Source organism: Sceloporus undulatus, chromosome 4 (genome assembly GCF_019175285.1).
Source record: "Sceloporus undulatus isolate JIND9_A2432 ecotype Alabama chromosome 4, SceUnd_v1.1, whole genome shotgun sequence".
Classification (NCBI taxonomy): domain Eukaryota; kingdom Metazoa; phylum Chordata; class Lepidosauria; order Squamata; family Phrynosomatidae; genus Sceloporus; species Sceloporus undulatus.
The window spans coordinates 163455349-163471520 of NC_056525.1; the positions used below are offsets into that span (position 1 = coordinate 163455349).

Sequence of the window (16172 nt, forward strand, 5' to 3'; positions counted from 1 at the left end):
CTACACTATCAGACAGGCAAGCATCACCTCCTGACCTTTCCTATTCACTGCTGCTTATCAAAAAGTCACGTGGTCTATCATTTTCTGCCCTTTCCAATCCCTTTTGACACACCCTGTTGTCATGAGTGCACTCTTTTTTTATTTAGGTTTTTATTGGGTTTTGATACAGCAGAAACTTGTTAATCATTGACCCTGAGCAATCCACATCTCCCCAGCATTGTCCTCCCCTGTCCTCCCTGGTAACCCTACATATCTAACTGCAACTGATTCTGAAAGGTAGCATTCACTCACACTCATAGACCTGCACAGAGACATGACAATCCTGTAACAGACAGAAAGCAGGGAGAGGGAAAGCAATGATGGTTGAAACATAGAGGATTCAATTAATCTAGATTAGCCTTCAGGTTCAGTTGCAATATCTTTATTTATCTGCCTCTGTGTGTGTGTAACTTCAAGTTGCCTGTCAGCTTATAGTGACCCCATGAATTTCATAGGATTTACTTAGGCAAGGAATACTCAAGAGGTAGACTTGCCAGTTCCTTCCTCTGAAATATAGCCTACAGCACTTGGTATTCATTGGTGGTCTCCCATCCAAGTACTAACTAGCTCTGACCCTGCTTAGCTTCCCAAATGCTATTTTCTCTTTCAAGACAAGTTCAATGAGATCCTCCACACAGTATTTTAGGTAGTGGAATTGGGGACTTCCAGTCTGCAAGATGATGTCTTGGGGCACCAGGCTTGCCTATAGGATCCATGATCTATGCCTTTTCCTACTGATTGATTCTGTTGTCAAATTTCTTAGGAGTAAATTGCACACAAGAGAAGTGATTGCAGTTTCTAGTCCAAAATTATGGTAGTATGTTTAATTGCTTCCTGTCAGAAGAAGGCAATAATCAGACAAGGCCATAGCATGTGGGCTAGAATGTCTCCATGTTCTGAGTCACCAGAACTCAGTTGGAACACAATTAACATTCTGTATTAGCTTGGAAAAGTTACTTTTGGGATTTACCTCCAAGAACCCTCTGCCCATCATAGCCAATGGCTATGTGGTTCTAGGTACTGCATTTCCCAAAAGCAACTTAGCCAAGCTCTGGTAGTAACACAGATATTGATCTATTAGTTTTCTAAGAGGAAACTGCTTTTTATAGATGATAGGTGCAAATTTTGACATAGTAGTACAAGTTTATTTCTACCTCTACAAAGAGTAAATTTTCAGTGAAGCAAGTCTGTAAATATGGCATTTCTAACACTTGAGCCTGACAAATTTGGTCACAAGGTACAGTACTTTCAAAGCAAATTAAGGGTCCGGACAGACAGGCCAAAATAAAGCTGCTTTGGATCACTTTGGAGGTGTGCTGCTTAAATGTTGCATGAGTCCTAAGAGGCCGGAAGCCGCGCCAAAGCCATACTCCAGTCCTAAGGACTAGAGCGCAGCTTTGGTGAAGCTTCTGGCCTCTTAAATGTGTCATTTAAACAGCATACTGTATCTCCAAAGTGACCCAAAGCAGCTTTATTGTGGCCTGTCTGTTCAGGCCCCATGTTAGGTTGAATGAGACCATGTAGTAAAAAGATATAGGTAGAACTACACAGAAAATAAAAATGGGGCTCCTGACACCAGCAGCATCTCCTATTTCCTTCCTCTTCCCAATAATGCTAGGAAAACTTAAGTTATTAAGTCATCATTGTGAATCAGAACTTGGAAAAGTCACGTTTTGGACTATATCCCCAGAATCTCCCAGATTGCATGGCTACTAACAGACTACAGAGGGTGGCATGAAAGCAAAAGAAGAAGTAGGAGCAAGATAACACATTTAATAGAGATCTAGGCTGAATCTCAGTCAAACACTTCAATCACAAAACAACGGTTATAAACCCAATAAGAAATGTCAACCTAATTTCCCAACAACCCCAAAGAGACTTCTAAAGCACTTGAAGATTAACCAGCACTCCCATTTATAATGATCTCTCACACCCCCAATTACCAATACAATACTTGCAAAACCAGGTGGGAGGCGGTATTTATAAATAATTGCTAGGTGAACTGCTAGGAAGCAAACACAAGACTGCACTAAGAAGGAACAGCAAAATTGAAGTGTGGCGAGTGGGAAGAAGATAAAAGGTTAATTCCCCCACCCCAGAATCCAAACTGCAACTGCCACATTGCCCAGAAAGTTTAAGAAAAGTTGCCAAAACACAAAGGATGATGGGCAAGTGGATTTCAAAAAAAGCAGGGGAAAAGAACTGATGGACACCTAACAGATAGCAAGGAAAAGTAAAGATAAAACACAGACTAGCATGTCAAAGGACAGTGCTCAAAGGAACACTAAGAAGCAAGTAAGGAATGGCTGACAAACAAAACTTTCCTCTTTCTGCACCTCCCTCTCATCATTCTGTCCTTGTTGCCATTCACCACATTTCATGATACTCACATCTGCCAGCCACCATGGAATGAAAAATTCTGGCAATACAGCAAGGGGGTGGCAAGGATTAAGGGAAAAGGAGACAACTGGGTAGGAGGGGGGTCTACAATGGACGTTGTACATTCACTGGGGTTAGGGGAATAGGACCCCCATGAAAGTGGAAAAAACGCTATCTTTTTTACCTGAGAAAAGACATCTCTGGGAATTTCTATGTCGTCCAGGATAATTCTATGGTCAGGATCTGCCAGAAGTTGACCATGAAATTGCACTGGAGGGCCTATAAATGCCTAGAGAAATGTTCTCTCTAGGAATCTCTAGGTCCTCCGGCAGAATTTTTGGCAGAGGTTGACAACAGAGTCATGTTAGGGGACCTAGAGATTCCTAGAGAGAACACATTAATCAAATCTGTGAATAATCAAATCCACAAAAATCAAAACCACAAATGTAAAAGGTGAACTGTATATTGTTTCTATGAAATTGCCATAAAATTACACTAAATGTTAATGGAAAATGTATGTTACATTTGGATATTTTAAGAAAGAGAACATAATTTATATCATTGGATTGTTTCCAATTTCCAGTCAAGAGACAGATCAGTTTTACAACAGAAGGGGAGAAATTCCAATGAGTGCCAGCCCCATGTTTATTGTAATGTGTGTTCTTTCTTTATAGCTGAAGAGGTAGATGAGAATTTGTCACTTAAGGGAATAGACCCACCAAGAGTTTTGCCATTTACTGAGCACTATACCACTAAAAGTAGCGACAGGATGTGGTATCACTTACTCTCCTTATTAATGATCTATGAGAAGCAGAAAAATGGCAGGCAATTAAATGCAGAAATGCACTGGAATATAAATGCCACAATAATACACTGAATAAAGTATAGTAAAGAAGTAGTGCGATCATTAGCAGTTCAGGAAAATTCAACACTCTCATATGTAACTGTCAGATTTTTTCCCTATTAACAAACACTGACCTTTTTCCAGTCTCCAGATAAAAGACTTACAGGTAAGCTGCTTTCCAAAACATTATCAGGACTAAGAACAGTTTTCTGAAATAACTTCATGGAAAAAAAGAATTCTGCAGCACCTTAAGAAAACTGAGCAGGGAAAACTGGTTCAGAGTACAGTGCTACCTCGGGTTACGAAATTAATTCGTTCCGCCGTTCCGTTCGTAACCCGATAATTTCGCAACCCGAAAAGGCTTTCCGTTAGCGCTGGAAAGCCGCTAGCCGCGCTTTGCGTTTGAATTTTGCGCCGAAATAAATTTCGTAACCCGAAAAAAATATCGTAACCCGGAACAGTTTTTTCCAATCTAACTTTTTCGTACCCCGGAAATTTCGTAACGCGGTCATTTCGTATCCCGGGGCACCACTGTATTGAGAAACTGCTAGGCAATTACAGGATGTGTGCCAAAATCACTGGATACTGGCAGGCAATTCAAAGGTGGTCAGGTGAGACAGCAACGATGCTTATGCCTAACCAATGACAATCAAATAAAAACAAGCTTCCAACTCCTAGACTCATTTGAATTACCACTGAGGATGTTAGAGCTGTGGACCTCACCATCAAAATAGAACCACCCCAGCACAAAAGGAATAAGACAAGAACTTGGACATAATGATATTCAAGACACATTAACTTGAGTGGGGAGGGTAACATGGGTGAGGCCAAGCTATTGCAATTTTGCAATTAATTCAAAAAAGGTTACATTCTCAGTTTAATAAGTACTGTAATATTTTCTAGTTTCCTTTTCAATGTTTGAAGGCATTTTTATAGGTATTTTGAGAGGAATTTTTCCAGTTTTATGTAATTTTCTCCTTCGCCCCTCAAAGTAGTCAGTAACAAAATGAACAATATAACAAGGCATTCTCTTTCATTGTAACAGGCAATGGCAATTAATCACTGTTCTCTATTGCAATGAGAAATGGGAGCAAATTACTTTTCAAAAAGCAGCTTTCCAAACACCATGGGCATATCATGGAGTTAGCAGAGGGTTCCACATGCTATTTTGGGAAGAGGTGCCCCACCACACCTTTTCACTAGGTGCCACTACCAAGCTCTTGTTAGTGAAGAAGCTAAGGATGGGGGAGAGTTGCATCATATTTCAAAGGCAGAATTCTACTTTTACACCTTAGCTGTGGGCACCACACTTGTCACTTCAGTGAAACACTGTGCTCAACAAGGACAAAGGCCTGAAACAGACAGGCCAAGTAAACTGGTTTCCATCCACATTTGGGGTGTGGCATTTAGATGATGTGCATCCTGAGAGCGGCTGGAAACTGCACTGAGGCCACGACTTTTACAAAGAACCAGGCCAAAAAGTAACGGTAAAATACCACTCCTTTTGCCAGACTGGTTCAAAACCACGGTAGTGACCCAGATCAGGGCTGGGTGTGTGCAGTTGCCACAGCCATGGCACAAATTGCACCAGAGTGGCCACGGCCTGCTGTATCAGGACCGTCTGTTTCAACCCAAAAACATTAAAATAAGATAGCAGACAGCCATTCAGCAATGTCATTTAAGCATTTGGAAGCTTGAAACTTCTAAATAATTTACAACTGTTCTCTTTGAATTTCAAAAACCAGGCCCAACAAAATTTTCAAAAATCAGAAGCCCTTCCGTTTAGGAAAATAGTCTGTATGATTATGACTGAAGTGGAGCCATCAGTGGTATAAACAGAGAGATGGTTAAAATGGGCAGGGCTGACAGGGATAGCAGGGAAAATATATTTATTACTGTCCAGCCATTACATCAAATCACCCACAAGACAACTCAACAAGCCAAGAAACATAAATAAATAGGGGAAAAAATGAAATAACTGAATTAGGAGTTTGGTAACTAAATAGATGTTAATGCCACTGGAACATCATCTATGATTAGGGCAGGAGTAGGCAGCCGACACCATTTTAGTAAAGACCACATTATAAACTATACTCAGATAAACATGGTAAGCCATGTGTATATTATGCACTGCAAATGAGGAAGAAGAAAAAGTGGAAGTTCATATAATCATTGCCTTGTACCTTGTTCCAATATCCAGCCAGCTTCCATAATCTTTAACCAGAAAGAAGAAGTGCTAGGAGAGAGAGAGAAAAAAAAAAAATAAAGAACACAATTTTGTTCAGTAAACAAACATTGCACAAGGAGAATGACAAGGCTCAAATTTCAAGCGGCTCGTGCACAGCATTTAACTCTTGTAGTAAAAGATGCCCATCCAATAATGTTGAAATGAACAACGAACAGCTCAGGAAAGATGGGCTCAAACAAGAGGGAGATAGGTTCAGGTTTCTCTTCAACTATGAATTCTTTGGATCCAGCTTGATATTATAAGCAGTGTGAATCTGCCAGAGCTTGGCAGATTTACCTTTTTGGACTTCAGCCCACAGAACCCCCCTGTCAACATGGCCACTAGCCATGCTGACTGGTAATTCTAGGACTGCAGCCTCCAAAACTGCACATCTCTTCTAGTGTCTAGTGAAAAATGACCCATAAATTGACTTGCATTTGCTTTGCCACCTCACCACATCGGCTACTACTTGCAGAAGCAGGGATGCATAATGTATATTTCACTAGAATCTCACAGAGAAGAAAAGGCATGTATTGGTATTATTGTTATAAAGCCCTGTACATACTAAAGGATTTTGAGGGTGGAAACTGTGGCCTTCCAGATATTGTTGGCTCCAGCTTTCCCCAGCCCCTACCATTCTAGGCACTGATAATGAGACCTGTAGCCCAATAAACATCAAAGGGGGCACAGCCTTCCAGACTTTTGTCCCTAGCAAAATGTGTTTACACTCAAGACACAACAGTGTACCTATATTCATCTTCTGAGTAAGAGAAAGTAGCCATAAACCACAGTGTCACTCAGAAAGGAAGAACTGACCACTCAGATGCTAATCAGTACAGAAAAATCTCCAGCTATTATGTGATATCCTTGCGAGTATCTATATATAATACAATTACAGCTCTAAGCAGACAATTCCAAGGCAGGATTAAGAGAGCAACCTGATACATATCTACTCAGTCACATTCAACGAGCTTCCTCTCAGGTAAGTAGGACTGTAGCCTAAGTGAAGGAATCCCCAATTCTGAACCTGGCCTTCAGTCTTCACTGTTGTCTAGTTCTCCCTGGATACTGGAGACATGCACCCTGCACCTCTGCTTCCACCTTCTTTAAAATTAAAAAAGGCCTCTAGAGTCTCTAGGGAGCACTTCTGCAAAGTTCCTCTCAAATAACCTATTTCAGGCCCAGAAGAAGGCTATTTCCCTCAAAAGTAAAAGTGAGCTGAAGTCACTTGTTTTAGAAAACGAAACACTGGAAGCTACACTCAGAGTCCTGGAGGACATTTGCAGTGCATTGGATGCAATTTGCTCACTTCTGCTTTTCATACGATAAATACAATCTTCTGAGCTGGCAATTACCTTGAATTTATCCATACAAGCGGGGGATCCGTTCTGGACCCCTCCACATATGGGAAAAAACACATACGCTCAAATTGCATTGGTTTCTATGGCGGTGCGCTCTTGCACACACGCCATTTTGTCCTTCTGGGCTTGCCATGCGCGTAAGCTAAAATCCACATACAGCAAGCCCACTGTATATGGCTGCGCTGTATATGCTTGTAAATATTTCCGCCTATATGCTGGATTATCTGAACCAAGTCAAATAACTGCCATGCCACTTCTTTGTGTATTTTAATTTTTTTTTAAAAAAAAACCTTCTTTATGTATTTTAAAGATCAGACTGAGTGAGCAGACTTTATGGATTGGGACTTGAAAAAACCACAAATTCCCTTCATTCCCACTCCCTCCCCTATTTTATTTGTTGATTACTCTGTAATTAAAATGATGACAGTCTCTTATGCGGTGGTTCTCAACCTTTGGGCCTCCAGATGTTTTGGACTTCAATTCCCAGAAGTCCCAGTCAGTATGCTCATTGTTCAGGAATTTTGGTGTTGAAGTCTCAAAAATCTAGAGGACCAAAGGTTGAGAATCACTGCTCTTATGTCTAGCATTAGATAAATTTCTTGTATGGCAGTAGCTCCATGGTGTGACATAACGAAAGCAGAAGGTGTTGTCACTTCAACTAAATCCCGCAGGGAAATTACGGGATGTGAGAACACAAAATAATGCAATCCCTTCCCCTACAGCTTTGAAAACACATCTCTCAAGCCATGTTACAATGTGTAAATATACTATAGCCAATGAATACGTTTTGAGGAAAATGTGTACAATTTTTTCATTTTTAAAAATATGACATTTAATAATTCTTGATCTTAAATTTAAATGGTGGGTATTCTTCTCCTCACCCCCCCTCACACTGTGTACATGAACAGCATCATTTATGCCTCTTTGGGTCTCCTTCCCATCTACCCCAACGTTTCACTTGATTATTCTGACATCTCCTTTGAAAAATGAGGGCAGACCATGACATATTTTTTCTTTTGTTCTGAAGACAGGGAAGAAAAGGATGAAAAATTAAAGTAGGCACCCAGGTGCATCTGGCATTCCCTTTCACTCACTGTCTTGAACATTTGGTATGAAGTAGATGAAATCCTAGCATTGCTAACTTAAAAATAGCACAGTGAAAGAAATGAAGTAATAAAGATGATGTCTCTTCTGATGTATTCATTAGATGATGTACAAAGGATTGTAAAAAAAAAAAAGGGGGGGGGGAATTCCCATCTGCAATTATGCAAGGTTTCAGTTCAACTCCGTGCCCTAGTTCTAGAGACTTTGAAGTCTGAAACTAATTCAGATATCTCTTGATTGAATTAGCAGAGCTCTCTGTGTTTTGATCTTATTTGTACAGAATGTCCAACAGTAGCTTACCAAAGCCATGATGTCTGAAATCACAAGAACAATGAGGAAAAGCCTGGGGAAAAAGAGAGAGAGAGAAAGAGAGAGAGAGCACACACGTCAGAGGAGGAATATAATTCATAGTTCAACAGTGCAACAACAAAGCTTCGTAGAATTCCAAGAATATGACAAAATGTGTTTACAAGGTGGAGGGCCATTCTCCTTTGATCTAGTTTGATAGTGCTCTGTTTTAGGATCCTGCATGTTAGCCCAAAAGACTATCAAACTCGCTATTAAGGTAATAATATGACCTCTTTAATTATAACTACCGTAAGAAACCAGTTTCCCTATTGTCACATTATTTTTACATTTCTTTTTCTTCCAGTATTCACAAGGCAAGGAAAACCTTTTTAGGCCATGGATTACTGGAACCTCTGACAGGCTTCCAATATTTCATGAAAGGATCATTCACACTTTTCAAGACACATTTGTGATGTTTCCTAAAACAAGCTTAATATGGTAGATGGTCTGCACACACTCCTTCATAACTATTTCCCTGTGAAGAAGATGAAAAACCCTGGGCATCCCCAATTCTAATCCCCTACTATAACCACTGTTGTTATGTACAGTATCATCCAAAATCCACAAGACAGTGATACTTTTATCAGGTATCACTGTCTTGTGGATTTTGGATGATGCTGTACTTTATTATATGGCCACCATGGTTACCCCTGGATATGTGCACTATTGTTATGCTAACTCAAGATTATCTTGAAAACCAGAAGGACTAGAAACAAATAGAAAGCTGTTTCCCAAGATGTCCCTCTCTCTGGCTTTGTATCAAATCAACTGTTTGGGGGCACAAAGCCTGAAACACCTTACACTGTCCTACATGTGAAACAGTAGAGTAGGTACAAAAGGATTTTAGAGTGGATGGAGGAGTACATCAACCCTGGGACAGTTGGAAGTATAGGGGAATCAAACCCTTCCCCAGAGATGGCTAAGGGGGCTGAATCCCCACTGAAATGAACTGGCAAAATTGGATCACCAAGTCTGTTCTGGAATTGAGCCTCCTCAGCCATTATCAGTCATCAATGTACCAAATGGTTAAGCACTAAGAAACAAGTTGTCCTAGGAATGAGAAAGGCTGCCTACAATCTATCCTATGCACATTTACTTGGGAATATACTACACTGAATACAAGGAGGCCAGTTCCATGTACGTACATATTCTGCTTGGATGAGTCTTCATATAATGCATGAGAAAAGTAATCTCCCCCCTGCAAATACCTGCAAGTAGGCCAAATTAATAACAATCTGCCTGCCAATTTTACCTCCCCACCACCCCTTAAAAACAGTTCTGGAATCACTGTGGATTCAGTTATAGCTTTATTTATAAGAAAATGTGACATGTAACCTCCAGTTTGCTAGGAAGCCTTGCCTTATAGTTGCAGGTAAGTGAGAAGGTGGAATAAGCTTGAGTTTATTCAGTCCTGTAGGAAATGACCATAAAAGCAAGTGTAGCAAACATAACACTAGATTCCAAGCAGATTTGATTAAAAGCTCATGAATCTCTTTGGGTTACTTTGAAGCAGTTAGTCAGTCTCTCTTGGCCTATCCTAAACTTCTTCATGCAGTTATTGGGGCATGGGAGGCATTGGGTATAAGTTGTATCTGCACTGTCCTATGTCCCTTGGACCTGACCACTGGCTAAGCTGTCCAGGGCAGTTGGAAGCTGAGAATCCAACACAACTGAAGTGGCACAAGTTACTCTGCCTCTGACCTACCATTTCTAAGACTGAGCCATGGTGAGTCACTGCTCAAATGAAATTTTCTCTGGAGTTGTCCCCCTGGCCTCATGTCATCTAGTTTAGACAATGCAGGTCAAAAACTCCATTGTGGGATTGGGCCCGATCCTGCCAGTACAGATACGAATCCAGAGTCTCTGACCCTGGGGTAAAGAGCCTACTCTAGGGTAAAATAGTGCTGATTCTGCATGGAGTTTCCAAGAAACTCTGCAGCAAAACCGGGCTGTTTAGACAGTGCTCTCCACTCTCTTTATCTGTGATGCCTAGCAATCCATCTGAGAAGCCCTCTAGTTACCGCATCTGATGCAATAGCAAGCAATAGAAAGTATACCACTTTTCAGTGCACTTAAGCACTCCCTAAGCAGTTTACAATGTGTAAGCTAATTGCCCCCTACTAGCTGGGTACTCATTTTAGCGACCTCAGAAGGATGTAAGGCTGAGTCAACCCTGAGCCCCTAGCTGGTATTGAACTCACACTGAACTTTGTCAGTGAATGGCTGCAATACAGGCATTTAACCACTGTACCACCAGGGCTCTCTTGATGCAGAAACGGGGAGCCTAGCCATGTGCAGGGTTTTGGATGTATCACTGGGAATTACAGTTTGTCATGACACCAACACACTCTGACAGAGAAGGTTAAATGTCTCACAAAACTACGATTCCCATAATTCTATACCATTGAGCCATGGCAGTTAAAGTGTTATAAAACTGGATTATTTCTGCAGTGTACATGTAGCAAAGGATAGGCAAGGCTGTAAAAGGTAAAGGTATTCTCCTTTGACAAAGTAGTCAAGTTGTGTCTGACTGTAGGGGGCAGTGCTCTGTTGTCATGTGGCCAGCAAGATTGCACAGAACTGCTGTTTATCTTACCAGAAAAGTGGTACCTAGAATCATAGAATCATAGAGTTGGAAGAGACCACAAGGGCCATCCAGTCCAACCCCCTGCCATGCAGGAAATCCAAATCAAAGCATCCCCGACAGATGGCCATCCAGTCTCTGTTTAAAGACCTCTAAGGAAGGAGATTCCACTACACTCCGAGGAAGAGTGTTCCACAGTCGAACAGCCCTTACTGTCAGGAAATTCCTCCTAATACTGAGGTGGAATCTCTTTTCTTGCAGTTTGCATCCATTGTTCCGGGTACTGTTCTCTGGAGCAGCAGAAAATAAGCCTACTTATATGACATCCCTTCAAATATTTAAACAGGGCTATCATATCACCTCTTAACCTTCTCTTCTCCAGACTAAACCACCCTAGCTCCCTAAGTCGTTCCTCATAGGGCATGATTTCAAGACCCTTCACCATTTTAGTCGGCCTCCTCTGGACATGCTCCAACTTCTCAATATCCTTTTTGAATTATGGTGCCCAGAACTGGGTACAGTGTTCCAGGTGGGGCCTGAGCAAAGCAGAATATAGTGGCATTATTACTTCCCTTGATCTAGACACTATACTTGGCCTTTTTAGCTGCCGCATCGCACTGTTGACTCATGTTCAACTTGTGGTCTACTTGGACTCCTAGATCCCTTTCACATGTAGTCTCCTTAAGCCAGGTGTCCCCCATCCTATATCTGTGCATTTCATTTTTCTGCCCTAAGTGCAGTACCTTACATTTCTCTGTGTTGAATTTCATTTTGTTAGCTTTGGCCCAGCTTTCTTATATATACCTTGAGGTACTTATTTATTTGCATTTGCATGCTTTCAAACTGCTAGGTTGGCAGAAGCTGGGACTAGTGATGGGAGCTCACCCTATCACATGACACCTGGGCCTTGAACTGCCAATCTCCCAATCTTGCAGTCAACAGAGTCAGCATCTTAACCTCTTGAACCACTACATCCTTGGCTGTACCAGAGCTTTATTTTTATTTGTTCTGCACTGATAAGGCAGATGATCTTTAGTGAAGGCCATTCAATGATAAACCTCCACCAGGTTCATGAATGGCTGAGTATTGATTTCTTCTTACCCTTGAAGTACAAGACTTAGTTAACCAGGTTTTTGGTACCCAAGACCATTTCAATTTGGAAAAGCACATTTCAATGAACAAAATGGACTATAAGCAAGTGAAATGAAATACAGTTAAAGACTGCCTCATTATCTTTATCTTTTCATTAAGCGACTGAAATATTAGGCTAAGTGAGCACTGTTCTAAATTGCTAATGACTGGTTTTGCCAGGGACTTGCACTAAAATAATTCTGCAAACAGCTGACTTAGTAGCAGGAAGAAGAGATGGGTCATTAACTGTAATAATAATTTAATTCGTAAGAATTATAATTAGAAAAGTACTATCAGTTACAGCGTGAAATTTCATTAAAATGTGCTATATCATGGCAATAAGCAAAATCACTATCACTTCTAACAAATGATTTATTTCTAAGGGAAAAAACCCCAAATCTGACCACACTATCAAGCATCAAGCTTAGTAGGTTAATAGTACCTTACAATAGTACCTTGCATGGGATTCCTTCCAACTCTATGATTCTATTGGCAATCCTGCATGGGGGGGGGGGTGTTGGACCTGATGACCCATAGGTCTCCTTCCAAATCTATGATTTTATGACTCTAAGCTCACAAAAATGTGACAAATCCAATCAGTACATATTAGTTTGCAAGCTTATTTGCTTTTCACAAAGCAGATGCACAAATAGATGCCATTATGTTGTTGAAAGTATTGTCAAAACACACAGGGATGATACCACATAGGGATAATATATTAACTAATAAGACAACTGGAAATCACCTATAAGAACCTACACTCGTTTCTGGTTTATATCACAGTCAGGACCAACCAACGGGGGGGGGGGGGGGAATCTTCAAATAAACATGAGACTATTACTTATTTTAGCTTTTGCTTAAATTTGATTATGTTGTGTTACAGAATAGATATGATAGGGAAGAACAAGAACAGACAGAACTAATGATGGTCTTGGTTGGAGTGCAACAATTATCAAACACCTATCCAGCCACAGCTGTCACTGCATAAAAAGAAAATCCTTCTAAAAGCATGTGATGTGAATTCTCTACAAATGGAGGCCCATATACACAAAAGCATACTTTCAGAATTCTCCTGTACTTTGTGTGACAGGAAGAAAAGGTCCCTGTGAACTGAACAGCCATGTGAATGGTTGGTCCTCTGTACAGAGTGTTTGGCTAGATACTGAGTGTGTGTTTGCTCCTCCACCATGCTGTCCTCCTTCCCACCCCAAAAGTGTATGAACCGTGTCCAAATACAGTTCTACGGATGGATAATCATCAGATTCTAATGTATACATTTGGTGGGATGCACCATTTCAGACTGAAAGTGGGCAGACTTGAATATTTGAAAATATCATCAGCAGCACTTCATAAAGAAAACTAGTATGCCAGCCAAAACATGGAGGGGGGATGTTCTGCCCATTGTCACAGAATCACAAAACCACACAGCCTGACCATTCAGAAGTTACACCAGGGATGGGGAATGTGTGAACTCCTAGATGTTGGATTGCAGTTATAATTGGTTTCTAACCACCATAGCTAATGGTGAAGGATAATGGGAGTTACAGCCTAGCAACATTTGGTGGGCCACATATTTCCCATCCTTGGGTTACAGCCTTTAACATCATGACTAGAACACTGTTGATTAATTCCAACTAGAGCAGACCCACTCAATCGATTGTGTACTGCTGCTCTCAGTGACCTGTTAATATTTGTGCATCAGCTATTTTTTAACTTCCATTTTACAGTACAGTACAGTACAGTACAGTACAGTGCACTTGGAAAATAGATACTTATGAATTAAGTCACTAGAGAATGTTTCAAACAATGGCTCTGTACAGATGGGGCCTTTGCGGCGTGTCCACAACGTGCTAGGGTTGCTTCGGGGCGGCGCGTACACACGGCCCGCAACCCTAACACGTCATGCAGTGCTGCTGTTACGCAGCGCCATACAGATGACGTGCGTAACGATGACGTCGCAGTTGTGCCACCTCTAAACGGGGCTGCACAGCTGTGATGTAACCACGCCGTCTCTGGCGCTTTGCGGTGCCACAAAAAGGAGCGGCTTTTTGGAGCTCTTTTTCTGCTGTGCAGCAGCGCTGCACAATTTGTATGCTGTGGCGCTCCTGCACAGCAAAGAGGCGCCGCCCTGGTGCCTCTTTCTGGCGGTCTGTACCCTGCCAATCTTTTGTTTCTTGGTCAGAAGTTTAATAAGTTCAAATTCCTTCTAAAAAGAACAATATGGAAAATCATACCCAACACAGAAATTTACAAAGCAGAGGACTGTTTTACTCATATTCCATAATGAATCCTGAAGAAACTGCTGCTTCAGTAGAAGTATTTACTGTACCTTTTAGATGATAATTGGGTTGTGACTTGAACAGCTTCAAAAGCACAGGACACAAGAACAAAAGGGATTGCAACCTGTTGAGGACACAGAATGATATTACACTAATAGTAATCTCTCAGAAAACAACAGAGGACCACTCATGAACAGTTGCTAGTTTTCACATACAACCTAGCAATTCCAAAAGATGAGTTTACATCATCTTTTGAACCCAAGAACCAATTAAGCAACAATCAAAGTATTTTATCTACTTGACTGATGCATTAGCTTCAGTTATAGCAATGCTGCATTTTAGCATGTATTGACAACCCATCTCATCTCATCAGACCTTACTCTCAACAAACCTAACATCGTTTTAGAAAGGCTGCAGTAAATGTATTATGCCAATACTGTTGTTGTTTTAATCTTTTGGGGTTATATATTTCTAAGGAAAACCACTAATGGAAAAAATGCTGTCTTCCAAGCAGTGCATCTTTACTTTTTTTTCAGTGGAAAAATATTGATAGCTTCCACAGTCACAACTCCCTGAAGTACAATTCAAAAACCACTAGATACATATTAGCCATTCACTGGCATTGATATGATTCGTTTTTTCATTTGTTCCTGAAAATCTGGACAACTAAGCAGTTGTATCATATCCCTGTTATGAATAAAGATGACATGATGGCTTGACACCTAAATTTGGTGGCAAATTGCTAAATGTACTACAATCAATGCAGAAAGGAACACAATGCACTATACTCATGGCTTAGTATCGTGATGAGTATCCTATTAATGTAAGTTCCTACAAGACTCATCCATATGTAAATATAAATCTGATAATAATCAATAAAGTATGAGTGGGGGTTATTTTTAAACAAATCATTGTTTGTAGCTTTCTAATTTAAAAATTAAATATAAAAAGTAAATATTAGGCCACACCCATTGGGGTTGCAGTTTTCAAGCACTTGTCCAATTTGAAAAATTACCCCCAGCTTCAAAAGTTGATTACCCGATTCTATATTTTTAAGTGCTAGTTTGGAATTACTAGTGCAAGTGTAACAAAAGCATTTGAAGACTTAATTGACGTAGTGTTATTGTTTCATGGGATTTAGAGAGGTGGCTTGTGAAATACTTGGTAATGCTGTATAACTTCATGACTTCCCACTGTCCACTACTGTACTTTCTTGTCTGGTAAAGTGAAAAATCTTGCATTCCTGAGTTACATGTAGTGAACAATTGTACACTTGAAAGACAAAATAAAGTACAAGTGATAAACTTTTTGTCCATTTCATCCACTTGGCCTGGAAACTGTGGCAGGATTGCTGAAGAAGTGAAGTATTCTCATCAGATTCTTATCCATTTAAGTGAAAGCAGTCTAGCTCCAGTACAAGTAGGTACAGTACTGTATATGTAACTTCTTCCTTCCCCTTCAATGTTTTTATTCAAAACCAACAGTAGGCACATGTCAAATAAAACAAGCAGATCAAATACACTTTGGATAAGATAGATGGATGGATGGATCCTTCCAGAGACCACTTGAAAACTTCTTCCAAAATGTATGCAGGTTTTTTTTTCTTTCTTTCAGCAGCTTCATCTGTTGTTGCGATTTCCATTTGGGAGGCCAAACATTTTGATCTATGTTTTTCTTAATACTTTTTATTCAACAAATATTTTCAGTGCAACTGTTGTTGTGCGCCTTCAAGTCATTTTTGACTTATGGCAACCTTAAGGCAATGACAAACCTTCTCTCAACAAATCTTGCCAAGTAAATCCCATGACAGAATCTATCATATGGTTTTCTTGGCAAGATTTGTTCAGATGAGGTTTGCCATTGCCTTCCCTTGAGA

The 16172-nt window shown here is 40.5% G+C and overlaps 1 protein-coding gene across 5 annotated transcripts in view; it reads right to left on the bottom strand.

The window, feature by feature from the left end:
* Nucleotides 1–16172, bottom strand: part of PIGN (phosphatidylinositol glycan anchor biosynthesis class N) — a 95857-nt gene that overhangs the window by 13950 nt on the left and 65735 nt on the right. For all 5 annotated transcript variants that reach the window (XM_042462082.1, XM_042462084.1, XM_042462085.1 and 2 more), the window contains 3 exons: nt 14347–14420; nt 8255–8297; nt 5446–5498 (listed from right to left, as the gene is read on the bottom strand). In XM_042462082.1, coding sequence (XP_042318016.1) covers nt 5446–5498; nt 8255–8297; nt 14347–14420 — 170 coding nt within the window. Of the gene's footprint in view, nt 1–5445; nt 5499–8254; nt 8298–14346; nt 14421–16172 lie in introns of those variants that run through there.